Raw genomic sequence first — 15,926 nt, 5'->3', positions numbered from 1 at the left:
TTTCCCAGTTTTCTTTGTTTTCACAGTTATCACCATTATTTTCCTGTAAAGACTGTTTGAAGGTGGGTTTTGGTTGGCTGGTGTGTTGATTTTTTTTCTTCATAGATCCCATCTCATAAGGGGTTCTGAATTTTGTTTTCATACACCTCTGGGGGAACAACCACTTTAATAACATGTCATTCCTTCACCAGAGCAAACTTACCCTTGTACACCAAATTTGTGTTTTACCTAAGCAAAAGTATCACCCCCCCCCTAAGTTTTCTCCTAAAAAACCTGACCCACTGCATTCCAACACAGACATCATGATATCTTTCTATTCAGACTGAACAGACCATTTAGGAAGGCCTCTTCCCATTCTGTCTTCATGGCAGACAGGTTCCTAGGTACAGCTCTACTGAGAACTTATCACACTGGATAGCAGATAGTACGACAGCAGTGCTAAAATGAAACCAATTTGTGATTTAAGCAATTTCCATCAGAACTCAAGTGAACCCAGTATTATCTCTACAGAATGACAGAGATGAAAGCCAGCCACCTTAGACTAGACTTTTACCAAGTACTATGTCACCACAAAAATGTGGTTCAGTTCTTGAGAGCCATCCTAGACCAGAATTTCCTCCTTCAGGATAAGGGGTAATGCTGAATGTCTCCAGCAGAGTAACTGTGCATACAGACAACAACCTGAAGGAAAAATAGATGGTGATTTGCCAGTAAAACAGAAGATCTTCAGGTGTGTTTTGTGTCCATATGCAGATTCACACTTGCTCAATCTTGCCCTTTCTCACAAAGTTCCACTAGAAATGGTGGAAGGGCCTATGGCTGGCCTTACCCAGGGTTTACCATGCTTGATGGGAAAGAGATCCTGTAGTAAAAGGAACATGTAGAACATGCCCCTGTAGTAACAGATAAGGAATAAGCATACCTGGGCGCAAGCACATTTATAATGTCAATATGTATACAGACAACATATCTACAACACCTTTCACCTTCTGATGACTTTCCTTTGCTGCAGAGAATCTAAGCTTATTTGTATATAAGTAAAATTTCATTCTAAGGGGCAAATGCTATTAAGTTTAATTGCATTATATTCATTCATATTTTACAGATAGCTGATTTAAATCCTCTAATCTCTATGTGTCTTAATTCTGAATTTTTAATAGGATAAAATTCTCTTACTTCTTGACAAAGCTTGAAATATAAAAATACACTTTTAAAAAATCATCAAGGTGACTAAAACGCATTCCTCTCAGTGCATCCTCTCAAAGCAAAATGTGCCATATATGTGTGCTTTAAGATACTTTCCCATTAAATTTTTTGGCCAAAATTCATGTTTAGAGTATAGAATCATAGAATTGCTGAGGTTGGAAGGGACCTTTAAGATCATCAAGTCCAACCACTAACCTACCCTGACAAAACCCCTTTTAAACCATGTCCCTAAGTACCACATCTACCCTTTTTTTAAACACCTCCAGGGATGGAGAATCCACCACCTCCCTGGGCAGCCTATTCCAATGTTTAATAACCCTTTCAGTAAAAAAATTTTTCCTGATATCTAATCTAAACCTCCCCTGACATAACTTGAGGCCATTTCCTCTCGTCCTATCACTTGTCACCACGGAGAAGAGGTCAGCCCCCACCTCTCTACAACCTCCTTTCAGGTAGCTGTAGAGAGTGATAAGGTCTCCCCTCAGCCTCCTCTTTTCCAGGCTAAACAACCCCAGTTCCCTCTTAGAAGGAATTCTATAGAATAAATTCTATAGAATCAATTAGTCGTCATAAAAGCCTTCTATTACTGGCAATGTTCATAACATCTTATACATTATATGGTTGTATAAATCTGACTAGATTTCTGATCCTTTGCCACATTTTGGTTGTAACTTATCTTGGATGTTAAGCCATGACTGGTTCTTAGCAAATACAGAATTTAATAAAAGAATAAGGAGAAATATAAATTGCTCAGTTCTTTGCCAAGTGCTTCTCCCAAGTTCAAAGCATACATCTCAGCTAATGGGTTTACTAAATTCCTGAAGAGAGCAACAGCTTAATGGAGAGGCGAGGGAGGTGGAGGGGGAGAAGATAAGTTTTTGACCTGATAGTAAGTCCAGTCAAAGTATTAGCTCTGTAAAAAGAAGTCACCTGTTAAAGCCTAACTGAAATCTGGAAATCCAAAGGGGACAACTCAATGAAGAAAACACAACTAACTTTGGCTAGTTAAAAATCCTATTTGGAACAATAACTTAGGAATACTACTCAGTAACATCAGTTAGTAGCATCAGTAACCTGCTTTTATGCAATATTCTTGCACTTATCCATCATGAGAGTTCTTGACCATTTTTGCTGTAGTCTCATAACAATTCAGATTGAACTGACTACTACAACCAGCCTCTAGGTAATTTCAGATGGCAGTACTTTGTAGAATATAGTCTACCAAGCTGTAGTTTTAACATACATTTTTAGTTACTACAGGTATGTTACATGTTACTTTGCCAATGCTACAGAAATTTTTAGGCCGAACGCCCAAAGCTTTCAAACAATCCAAAGAATTCTGTATGACTGCTTCTTTTGGTCACTTGCTTACAAATTTTACCACCAGTGATTTTATATTACTGGCCTCTATGGATCCCTGAAGCACTAAGATCACTGTACCCTGTTCAATGGTAGCACTACACTAACAAGTACTCTCTGAGAACAGTTAGCTCTTCATCTATTTTACCTATTCTCTATTGATACCATATAGCGTTATTTCAGATGAAAATACACAGCACTAAGTCAAATACCCCCTACATGAATCTCTCTACAATCACCTTCACCAAACTTGCAATGGCCATAAATGACTATATCGGGCTTGTCAGACAAAACTTGTTTTTCATAAAACCACTTGCACTGTAAGAATTACACTCATTGTTTAATTCTTCAGCAACAGAACCGTATTTATTTTTTCCCACTGTTTTGCTGAAGAAGAATTTCAAGCTATGTGACCAATAGTCACCTATTTGCTCTTTTTGAACACTGGAACTCATTAGCACTATTCTAGTATAATGGCATATACCTGGTGTCCCAGGATTAACAGCACTGGTAAAAAATCCCCAACCACCAATTCTTGTAGTTGTGTAGAGTGCAAGTTAGTCAATGCTTCTCATGTAAAAAAGTTTATTCTTAGCAGGTGTTGCTTAATATCCTCCTCGCTTAATAAGGGACAGGAAAGTACCCCATTGTTCTCATATGATATGATTACATCATGTTGCTTCTTTCTAAATGCAGAAGAGAAACAGTAGTAAACATTGTCCTTTTTGACACGTGCAATGTTAGCATTCCCATCTAGTAACAGGTCTGTAACACAAATGAGATTTATTAGTTCTTAATACATTAAGTTATACATCTTATTAGCTATGATCCTTTCATCCATTTTATTTTTCTTGACAGTCTTAGCCTTCTTTATAATTTTTATCACTTTATAATTCCTCATTTCCTACTATTTCCTACTCCTGACTCCCCACTTCTGTTTTATTTTTAATTGTTGTTTTTACTGGTAAACAGATTGGTTCTTAGTCAGAATTGTTCTCAAAAAAAGTTAAGTTTTGAAATTGTGGGATTTTGGCCAATTGAATTTTAAAGCCATACCATTTCTTATTCACAATTCTTTTTCCAATAATTTTACTCATTGGTTCTCTTAGCACTGGTATCTTTAGCCTTGTTAATTCATCAGGAGTATAATGCAAGCAAGTATTGGTTGAGTCTATCCACTGTTAATCAATATTGAACAAAATTAGGTCATGGTTATTGGTTTCTAGGCAACCACTAACTTCCAATTCATTTAATTAAGGTCAAAAATAGATTGATTGTTGTTTGGTACCATGTATTTTGTATAATCTACACCTTTTATTATAGCTAATGATGATTAGCTATACAGAATTTCAAGCATAGGCCCCACAAACTGAACTTCCCCCCAACATCACACTTTTTCCCTTCCACCATGGGAAACAATTACTTAAAATATATTCATGAAGAAAATATTGGTGAAACAAAAATTAATCTCCAGATGTCCGAAAGAAGCACAAGTATTCAAGCAACAAGCTGCTGCACAATCTCATGTTCGTTGGCATGCAAATAAAAAGAAATCTATTCATAGACAAGCATACCTTGTTTCTAATTCATAAAACAATTAAGAGCATTCAGTACATCTTCATAAATCAGTATGCATTAAGCTACTGTCTTTTTCCTGCTATTTGCCTCTGACATCCACTCCAACCCTTCACAACTATTGTCAAAACACCCTTCTCCAACTTCATCCTTCCACCTACTGCTTTCCTTCCTTCTCCTTTGGCGTGTGCTACCACATATATGACCTCCTGATGACTAGCCTCTCTAATTCCTGTCAGTGACCACTCACTGTGCAACCAACTCCACACTTCTAGGAAACCCCCTCCAGGAATCTCCATTTAACTCAACTACCCCCCACTACCTCTGAAGGTTATTTGGAAATCGTTTCATTTTTCAGAGAGGAAGATGAGATCCTGACCTTGTGATTCAGTTCTTGTTGCCGTAATTTTACTTCTCTCATACTACAGCCATTAGAATTAGTTGCTGCCTGATTATCTTTTAAAACAGGGTTTAACAAAATTGTTTGTCAAACTAGTTCAGCAGCTGACTGACCCTGATTAATGATTAAAATGATGAAGATTTTTTTCTGCAATGTTGTTACTCTCTCCCAAGTCGCCCATTTTACCCTTTGCCTTTCATGTGAAGCTTTTTTTGCGAAGCCAGCCAAAGTCCACCGTGAATTTCTGACAGAGGAAAAAATTCATCCTAAATACAATGAAATTCTAAAAAGATATATTACTGACTTGGAAAGGCAGCTGTTTGTTACAGATTAAGATTAAAAGTCACGTTTTTATTTATTGCGGTCAATACTTAAAAGTTGGGTTGGAATAAACACAGGCTTTCGCTGTTTTGAAATTTAATTCAGTGGAAGAATGGATCTAGCAACTCTAGAGTGGTCTGGGTTTTGCCAGATACCTAACTCTTGGCATATTTGAACATATGTGAATGTTTCTGTGCAGTGTCAAGGCAATTAACTGGTGTTTCCAAAGCAGAATTGTTTCCTGTCTTCTTGGGGGACTTTATGTCACAGTCTTGGAATACTGAAGTAGTTTCCCATACAGACAAAGTTTCATGCCTATGATGGAAAGCTGCAAAACCAGAAAAGATGTCTTTTTCCAGATTATCTTTTTCCATTCCAAGATCAGGTCCTTACAATAAGGACTGCGAACGTGAATTTGATTCAGAAGGCTCCATAGAGCCGACACAAAACTTAGCAGACAAGTTTGATATGTTACCACATTAAGATGTTTCAGAAGTACTTCAGAACATACCCATTATCCCTCTGTGTTGAGTGCAGTTTTAAACATAAGTTGATCTGCCTTAATTACTGTCTGATGCAGACTGAGGGAACTGGCTTCTACAAAAACAAATTACAAAGCAACCTATTCTTTGGGACAGGTATAGAATATAACACTTCCATTTGTGGTCACAATGTGGTTTAGGTTTTTTTTCCTCCCTACACACATGGATATGCAGCTGATGCTAACGTAACTGTACAATCATGTAGGCATTTTCACACAGGTGTAATAGCAGACATTCTTCCGCACTTCAGTACCTTAGTTACTATATACTGTATAATATACACACGCACTCTGAAGAACAGGAAAATAAATAAGCCAATTAAATTATCATCATTAGCATCAGTACAGTCCTAAATCTAACTTTTAAATCATCACATAACTTTTTATCATTGCATATTTTTGTTCATAATTACTACATTTGCAATTATCTACCTTGATCTGAGACTGCTGGTTTATGCAGAGAAAGGTCTCCCTCATGTGGAAATATGCCTACCAGCTGTAAAATAGAAACTGCATTTTGCTTCTTAATAAAGGTTCCATTGCTTAGATTTCCAGATTAATTTTTGAAAAGTAACACTTTTCATTTTTGGAAAGTATTACTTAGTATATTTTTTACAACATTTTAGTTCATCAGAGCTATCATCACAGTCTGAAAGGAAAAAACCTTTGATAAGACAGGATCACTAGAATTTAAACACATTTAAAGAGAACGGAAAATACTTCAAAATCAAGTCAGAATGTAAGGGAAATTAATCTCACATCTATCAGTTTCCTCAGCTTTACCTTAGAGCTGTTCTGAACACCGTTCAAGATGTTCTCATATATGTGATTTTCATGTATCGCGTTTTCATGACCCAGCTGACCTAGGGTCTAAAACTGTAACTGACTATGAGAGTTAGAGCTGACTTAATTACATGCTCTAGTAAGACTACATAGTCAATATGTTCTGGCTACAAATATTTAGGTTTCCTCACATCCCTAACTAGTGTGGTTCAAAAATAAGTCCTGTGAAATTTTCTATTTCAAAAACCAATTAAGCTCCTTTTTTTCACCCTAGTTTACATGCTGTAAAAGAAAAAGACACAGAAATACAGTTTCAACTGAACATTCACAATTGTGGTGTTTTGGGTTTTTTTTCCCTGAAACACAAAGATTTGACCGGAAGTGAATGCTTTCAGTTTTCTTTTGCTAGAAAAAGAGGAAGTCATCTGAGTTGACCAGGCACATTTTCTTACTTTACGGTTGAACAAACAAATAAAAATACCAACTATGTTTACAGCTATGGTTCAAATGTCTAAAATATATTAGCTAGGAACCAAAATTAATGTTTGTTAATATACATGTTGTAATACCAAAACCAAAGAAATGTATGATACCTAAAGACAAGAAAAGCGCACTTGGATTAGCTGTTTTATTTGGATGGTGTAAAATTGGCTTGTAAGACTCATTTTTCCTGATCTTGCAGAAAAACTGCAAAATAATTCCTTGATGACTTTCACACTCCCATGGCTGAAATCATTAAATCTATGAAGCTTTTTTTGTAGCACTTGTGCATGCCACACTAGAAAGGAAAATCTTGGATTGACTTTTACCCTTCCCACCAGGGACATCATATTCCCTTCCTTCCTTACATGTATCTCAAAATACTTAACAAGCCAACTGAAACCACTATAATTGCTCAAGTATAACTTTTCAGTGCCAGCGTTGGTCTAATTTGGAAAACAAAGACCTGATTTGTGACCATCAAGAAAATAAAAGAGTGGTGGAAGAACTGCCAAGGTCATAGATTTTTCACTGGTTTTCCTCAATGAAGGGGAGAAAATGGTAATGTTTTGGTTTTTTTTTTTTTTTTTAGTTATACTGTATACACGATACAGGAATTTAACATGCATCAGAATGAAGTCGAAAAGTATCACACAATTGTCTCACGTGTAAGGCTGTCTGGAGCAGGTTCTCAGTCTTGAAATTTGTCAGGAAGCTAGACTGAACCCAAACCACAATGAAATGAAACACACACACTTCCTCTCCATCAAAGACATTTTTAAACCATCAATACAATAGATTAATACAGAATAGGAATAAATCTGTTTCTTTTATTGCTGGTAGTGTCCCTTTTTCCCCCCCCTCCAGTCTTTAAACTCATTCACAAGACATAGTTTAAGTGCATCTATTAAAAGAGAAGCATGGCATCATATCCCCATACTGATTAGTATTATTTCATAACAGTTTTAAAAAGTTACCATGCAAATTCCTCAGCTTCTGCACATCTCAGAATTTTTTCCCTGATGTGTTGAATTTTGTAGTCCTATGCAATTTTAAAAAAATTACATTTTTTATTTTAACAATTAAAAAAAAAATCATCAAAAAGTGACCCAATTTCTCTACAAGTGATACATAGTTAAGATGTGAAATACACTGACATTTCCATCTTATTCCATACTTATATGCCATTACAAAGGAACCATAATTTTACTGAACACACAAACCCTTGCTCAACAGGAAAGCTCTCTGGCTTGGTTTACGTTCCAAGAAGTTTTGTAGCATATCCATCCCATCCAAAGATCCTCCAGGTTTCAAAATGAGGTTTCTGTATTTCATCCCAGCCTGATAAAAGGTAAAGCAGAATGTTAGATTTTGTTATCTTGCGAACTGCCTATTTTCTGTATTTTTTGCACATTTGAAAATCTACTGATGATTAAATACCTTTCCTCCTTCCAGATTTTCTTAATACCAAATCAGGATACACCACAAGTATAATTTAGATCTGCTGGAAAAACTCAAGAGAGCAGAAATTTAACCTATTATCCAATAAATCCTTCTTCTCATGGTTTTACAGTGCTTTGGAAGTTACAATCACAGCTCATCTGGAAGACATTCTATAAAGCACAGCACATGCACAATCTCCACACACAATCTCTGTTTCGAGAGCAGAGATGATAGTTTGGAGAGAGAGATATAGCGTTGAGGAATGACATGGCACATACACACATATTATACGCATAGTAGTATATGTAATATATACAAACACATCTAACTCCCGTTAAAGTATCACAAAGTAACAGAGACTTAACTCAGGTTTTATTTTCAGGAAGAAACATTATTACTTCAGAAGAAATGGATTCCTTAAAAAAAAAAAAAAAAAAAGAACCAAGCTTCTGAGACAACAGTAAGTACTGAGGACTTTCTTAACAAAAGGTCATATTTTAAAGAACGTATCTGGAGAATTTCGGGTTTCTGAGACGTGACTATCAATGAGAAAAATATTATTTTGCATGGAGATGTCCCAGAAGCTTCTGATACTGACAAAACAATGTTCTTCCTTTTAGTCACTGTATATACACATATATACTTCCCCCACACGTCAAAGCTATGAGATTACAGGACTACACCGCTTCCTGATAGCTGTGCTGCAAAAACAACCATAGGTCTTTTTAACTTGATGGACCTTCAGGACTTAATTGCATTACCAATTGCATTGTCCGAATTAGCAACTGGAAAAAACTAAAATGAAAAAAAATGCACTCAAGTGTTGGTTATACTTCACTATTTGTGTTAGTTTCCTGAACATCAGTAGCAAATGAATATATTGTTCCTTGTAGTTTAAAAGTGTTACATGAGTAGACTTGAGTCTTTGCTGTTGTCTCTCCAGGACCAGCACATTGCTCAGTTCTAAGGCAAGAATTGAGGAATACGACAATCAATGAAGTGAGAGTTAAGTGTTTGCTGAAGAATTTTTATAAATACAGTCTCTAAAAAAAGTTTCTATAACTGTTGCTCAAAACAGGAAGAGAGGTTTTATTCTAACAGGAAGAGGTAAGCCAAATTTCTAAAAGCTCTAGTCATAATACTGTAACTGTTTTCCTTTCCTGCTGTTCTGAAGACTAGTCTAAATCTAGATATAATGAAATATGTGTAACTACAAAAATCATACTGGTATCTAGTATTTGTTTATAAAAGATTGTTTGTCCCGTCCTGTGGAACTCTACTACACTTACATGGAATAAAAATAAGTAAAACAAGAACCAATTTGAGAAGACAGCATTGCTCTGAAGAGGGAGGAAAAATCTCCACAGAATTACCCCTGAAGTTATATCAGCATTCAAGAAAAGTGTGTGTGTGCACACATATGCTATAGACAGACTGACATACACGCACACAAATAATCGTTTTTCTTCTCCACTTCTTAGCCTGGATAGAGGCTCCGTATTCAAAGTAGCACTAGTTGCCTTTTAGCTGAACCGTAGCAAATATTCACTCCTAGCATAATTAAATTATTCTCAAAGCCTCCTGTACACACACAAACAAAATAAAAATCCCCACCAAAAAAAAAAAATCAGAATAAAAGGCACTTTCATCCCTCAGGATAAGTAAAGGTCACAGAGCAATTCTGGCAAACTGTATCTTAGGATTTTGACTACACAATTACTCAGAAAAGAATTCTGAGAGTAGGGAGTAAAGCTAACAGAAAAAAGGTCTGTAATGACACTGGAGGAGTGTGTGTGTGTCAGAACAGGGAACTGACACAAAGTCCCACAAGTCTGGCACCAGCACCCTTATCCATTTCTCCCAACTGCAAACCATTAAAAAAATCCCAGCAAGTCTGACCCCACCCCAAATGCCATTTTAAGATCTATAAACAGCATTTTATTAAAAAGTTATTTTATTCTCTCATTTAATTTGCTGTTTTTTCTCCCCTGCTCTTGTTTATGAGTGACAACATTCCTGTTGAATAAGGAGGAGTGCTTACGCTTACACATACCTGTCATGAATCCCTAGCACTTCAAAAATCAATCTTGACCTCCAAATCTTTCATCACCTCTCCTCTCAAACTATTCAGTTTGCTGCCTTTCTTCGTAAAACCCCCTTTGGGTTTTATTGGCCTAACTTCTACGTCAGTTTTCTAGCCCCTACCCCACATTCCCTTGGTACTCCTCTCTTTGTCCAGCTCAAAGTTTAACCTTGTTTTCTTTCTCCACCCTCTAGAGGGAGGGACAGTTCTAGAAGTTCTGGTTGCTCTGATAAGGAACAGGAGGAATGAAGGCACATTCCATGAGAGAAACAAAGTCAAGCAGTTTCTACTCTCTCCATTACTTCTCTCTTATATACATTTACTGATGGGAAGAACTAGTGCTGCAGGAAAACTGAAAGGTCTTTCCCATGATAGAACTGCAGCATCTCAACTCACAAGTCTAATACCATAATCTCTGAAAAATAAAAAAGACTGCCAGAATTGGCAGGACTACTAACTGCATCACTATCAGTTCTTTCTGCTGGAGGCAGAAGAGGCTGAAGAATTACACAAGGGAAAAAAAGCCCAGTAAATCTAGAACCTTTCAATGATTTGAACTTCAAAAGCCACCTGGGAGAAAAAAAAATTTGTGAGTTATGGTGTGCTGTGAAAGAGAAAGATCAAAATAAATTCAGTTTTCTAAATAGTAACTACATAAAAGTACCACACATTTGAGGTACTATTAATAGAGCATCATTATCATACAGCTTTCACAGCAGAAGAATATGCATCTGCTGTTGCAATGGAGGAATATGTTTTTTTGGTCTAAAAGAGGAAGGCATTAGTCAATGCAACACAATCTCTTAAAGGTGTTATAACATAATATTAAATACATGACTATGGAAGAAGTGTATTAAAATCAAAGTGCTCCTGAAAATTTTAACATCATTTTCTAAAGTAATTAAGTTATTTATACACCTTTTTTTGGTTGATCTGAGACAGGTACAGAAGTAGTACTTGGGATGTTATACCTATGGATCATGATTGTAATAAATGTGGTTTCAGAGAAAGTGCAACAAAAGTCATTATTAAGAAGTATTCATCACCTACCTTTGGATTCATTATTCCTTCTTGTTTAAAGCAGCTATAAAAAATGTCCATGGAAAACACTTCACTCCACAGGTATCCATAGTACTGACCATCATAACCACCTGCCAGGTGTCCGAAAGTAGCTGGCATGTTTGTTCCTTGAAAAGTAGATTAACATTAACTTGTTTAAATCAAATGTAGTTATTTCTTTGATGTATACAGTACTTCAGCTTAAAGAATAAATTAATACAGAATTTGTATCAAGTACTTTGAAACTTGTAACATGAAGGGTCTGAGTATGCTTCTAAAAGTATTGACCATATTCTGTTTACTCCAAAGGAAACTCAACTTCCCATTTTAGGCTAGCTGCACATCCAACACAGAACATCTAAAATAGGATTCACAGCATGTCACTCTAAAATATAACCTGCAAAACATTAAGTTTTATATTTACGTTCACCTTCCTTCAGAAGAGATCACTAAGATCACCCCAAGTTTCAAAGTAATTATTTCAGCTTCATAAAGTAGATTTTTTTATAAACAGTAACTTGTGGTTTTCGTATGCCAAGCATTATTGGGAAAGAAAGGCCTGTTTAATGAAACCATTTGGACATAATATATAAAAGCTTCACACGGACATACCTGGGGTGGCAGGAATTCCTAGAATCTCCATGCAGTATTTAGCATATTCATCTGCTGGGTCAACAGATGGCTTTGTATGCAGTGCCTGGTCAACTTTGCTCAAAACAATCTGACGAAGGGTTAAAAGGCCTAATTGGGTAAGAATATTTAATTAACGATTATCAAAGTAAACGGACTTTTTTTAGCATCTTTCATTCAAAGATCAACATGCATCCTAAATTACTAGAATTTTGAGTATGGAAAAAACTTGGAATTAGATAATTTCCATCTGAATTCCTTCAGTTACAAAAAGCTGATAGGCATATTTTTAATAAAGGGATTGTCATTATAAGCTCCATTTTTTCAAATGTTATTTTCCTCACAGATCAAAACCAAAATAAAGCAGATATTTTAAAAGCAAATGTCAGTATTTAAAATTATATCTTCAGCTGTCTTCACTTCCAGTATACACCATTTCATTCAAGACTTGCACAGATGGTAGTAAGTGCATCTACCCTAAGACTCTTCAAAGAACAGCAAGAACTGCTGCTGCTGCTGCAGGCTTTTTTGAAGAAACTACAAGATGCGAACCTTTACTCAGACAAAATGCTTATGTAGCTACAGTGCCTGTACAAGCCAGAAGGACAGGAACTTCTTGTTCAGGATATGGAAGCAGTATGAAATAAACAACAGTGTCTTAATGACAAATTGTACCATAAATGGGTAAGACTACAATATTGGGGGAATTCTGATTACAGGGACAGAGAGGTGAGAGTGACAGAATAACAATGAGATAATAGATAATAACAAGATTACAGTTTTGGTTTGGAGACACATGTAAGGTGATAAAAGATGTGGAAGGAGAAGGGAATTGGGACCTTAGTTTTGGAAGGCAGTCTCTCTGCTGGGAAGGTTGAGAATATGGACTTAAGGTTCTGGATTGAGAAGTCAAAAGGTTGTTTGAGCAAGGCAGGACTACAACATTTCTGCGTGGGATATGCTGTGTACGTTCAGTAAATTTTCAAACAACTTTCATGACTGTCAAGTGTCATGTGCAAATCAAATGTAAACAATACATGTAGAAAATATGATACTGGGCTACCAGAAAAAAAAAACCAACAAACCCACAACAGAGAAAACCCAGGACCTTCCCTCCTGCACCCAATTTAAAATGAGCAAAGTTGGTAGGTAAAAAAGTCCCATGGAGAGGAATGCAAAGGTATTTTAGTTCTGTGGGTAGCCTGGAAAAATCAGAGCTGCTACTGTTCCTGCAAATAGTGGTATCTGTCATCATAGCCTTTACTAATGGCAAATAAACCCAGAAAGATGGTGATAAGTTACCCCCAGAATAAATTTAATGGGCTTCTTGTATTGGCCTTGAATGTTTCCCACCAATTTTTTTCATGATGTATTCTTATGCATATACTGGGGGAAGAGAGGGGAGAGAGATACCTGTATTAGCCAGTCTAGAGGCAGCAAGTTTCTCAAGAAGAGTGTCTGCAACATGGCTCTCATCTTTATAATGTCTCGACATTTGCTGTAGTGGTTCTTTTTCCCACACCCAGTTCTCAAACATTTGTGAAGGTACCTCTACAAAGTCTGTTTCCACATTAGTTCCGCTAAACCTAGCAAAATCAGTCTAAAAGGAAAAGCCATTGTATTAAACAAAAATAGAAGCCAGGATTTCTAGCAGAATATAAACTTTCAGATACCAAAATTTCAGTGTTAATCACAGCAACAGGAAGCATTTGAATAGGTCAACAACAATAATAATAAAAACAAATTTTAATGAAAGGAGAGAAAAAATTCAGATATAAGACTATTACCAAGCAACAAAATAGATTACTCAGTAGTTATTTACTCTATTCTCTACTGGTGTGAAACAGTACTTCAGTTTTCTTACTGATTTTTCCCTTTTAGGCTATGACAGAAATACAAACATTTCCGTTTTATCTTGTGACAATGATATAATTTGTAAATTGTTTTAAAATTTTCTTATATTACCCCAAATTAAAATAATAAAGTCCAATTATAGACTTACAAAATTATTATATTACAGTCTACTGCACTGATTCAAAAACTTTACTTGACCAACTTATGTTATTAAAGCTTTGTCCTGTCTTCATTCAGAAGGCATATGGTTAACACATAGCACAGTTCTTTGAGCCAGAAATACATTGCCTGAAAGAAATGAATCCTAGCAACTTTATTCATGAAAGATCTCCAAATCTGACACTCAATCACTAATAGAAGAATCTTCCTTCTGAAAGCCAAGCACATTAGAGGTTTTAATTTTTCACTTCAGTATTGTAAATCACTTCATGTTTAAAAAGCTTCTTCCAGATACTAATTTTTAAGAAAAGTTTTTTTTTTTAAAAATCTTCATTAAAATCTATTCCAACCCCAAAACATTTCTAAAAATAAACAGTCACTTTTGAAAGACAGTTGTTCAAATGCCAACAGAAATTATTTGGTCTCACTCCACACGTGTGTTGTAATAAGTCTACCTCCTCTTGCCGATCCAATTTTATTGTTCTTCCCCTCTCAGCAACATTCTAATAAAACATTTCAAGCACTAAAAGAAAAAGAGAATTCTCCGTTTCCCAAATGCCCTCTCTAAGAGTTGTAGACATTCGTAGGTAGACATTCTCCACTGGGGAACAGATGCCCACAGGAGTACTGGCTTTTGAAGTTACTTTCTTGTAGGGTTGCCAAAAAAAAAACCCCCAACCATGTATAATATAGGACATACAATGAACTGACAGCTATGTCACATGCATATGTCTTTCTCACATGTCTTCAGAAGAACAGCAGAAAAGGAGAAAACCATTTGCCTTCATTTACACTTGTGGATTACTCAAATCCATAGTTGTAACAGGCTGGATCTTCTTACTGTACTTTCTGAAGAACAGCTAGGAAAAGCTAGGAAGCATCAGCTGGGAAGCAAGGGTGATAGAAGTGGCTAGAGCAAAAAGGCAAGAGGACTGCAAGAGTTTTTTGGCCTCCAGATATCCTCATTTACCCATACACAAGTGCATCACTCACAAAAAAATATTAAGACATTTGGTTCAGGTACTTGAATAGTTCTCCTTCCCTAATGGCATAAACGGATCCCTTTCCTGCCTTGGTATCTCGCTTTCCAGCAGATCCCCAGTACATTACAAGGAGTATCAGTCTCCGAAAGCTGACCGTTACCAGCAGTTCACAGATCCCCACCCAGTCTGATCCCTGCATAGCCTTTAAATGTCAAGTTTTATCATGCTTAAACAAATCATCATATGAAACAAGACAGTGCTTTGCACACACAAATCCCAGAGGACAGGATGTTCTTACGTGGGACTAGCAAGGTATTTGCAGGTGTGCAAATAACAAGTTACATAAAATACAGCAGCAGTAAACACAGCAGCCATGCATGCAGAAACCACCTCAACAGTTGAAGAGGCAACTGGAAAGCAGGCCTCCCTGACCCGCATGCAATTTCACAGCAAGTGAAGTACAACTGGAATTGTTGGCTTGTGCTGCCCAGAAGGGGCTCTGCAAGACCCAGGTGCATCCTCATTGTCATCAAAATGTTGCAGTCAATTTTGTACCAATGCTGAATGTGTCATTTATAAACATCTTCTAGGTAGTTTAAAAGAAAAAGGTTTTACTTTCAATTTCTGAGCTCAACAATACCTGTCTTAGGGTAAGATAATTAAATAGCTGTTATATTTCTAGCTTCAACATGATGCAAAATTATCTAACCAACTCTAGCTACTTGTTCTGAAGTTTGCTTGAATGTCATTTATTTAATTCTGGATTTAATACATGGATTTCTATTACTTTATTCTGCAGTCCTAGTCTCTAGGATCAAGGTCAAGAATTAAAATCTAATGTCACGTGTCATATTTCTCTGATTTTATTATTTGGTACTTGTTTGTAAAGAAGATGAAAGCAGTGCTACATAATGTCTGGCTTCGTAGATATTTATACAACTTTTTTGGTGAATAAATACTGAGACTTGTCTCTCTCTGAAACACAAAATTTTCATTAGGTCAATAACAAATTAATCATCTGGCAGAGTCAATTTTACACGTAAGTAAAAA

At 36.2% G+C, this 15,926-nt stretch overlaps 1 protein-coding gene across 1 annotated transcript in view; it reads right to left on the bottom strand.

Annotated features, from left to right (window-relative positions):
- Nucleotides 1-7,640: 7,640 nt before the first annotated feature.
- The window catches only part of NLN (neurolysin (metallopeptidase M3 family)), a 29,893-nt gene continuing 21,607 nt past the window's right edge, over nt 7,641-15,926 (bottom strand). The window contains 4 exon segments of the mRNA XM_009884220.1: nt 7,641-8,006; nt 11,242-11,378; nt 11,863-11,991; nt 13,294-13,480. Of these exon segments, the coding sequence (XP_009882522.1) occupies nt 7,872-8,006; nt 11,242-11,378; nt 11,863-11,991; nt 13,294-13,480 (588 nt within the window). The 3' untranslated portion in view covers nt 7,641-7,871.

This window comes from Charadrius vociferus, unplaced genomic scaffold, assembly GCF_000708025.1.
Source record: "Charadrius vociferus isolate BGI_N301 unplaced genomic scaffold, ASM70802v2 scaffold183, whole genome shotgun sequence".
Lineage (NCBI taxonomy): Eukaryota > Metazoa > Chordata > Aves > Charadriiformes > Charadriidae > Charadrius > Charadrius vociferus.
The sequence above is the reverse complement of the archived record's forward strand: the minus strand, read 5'-3'. Positions and strand labels throughout refer to the sequence as shown.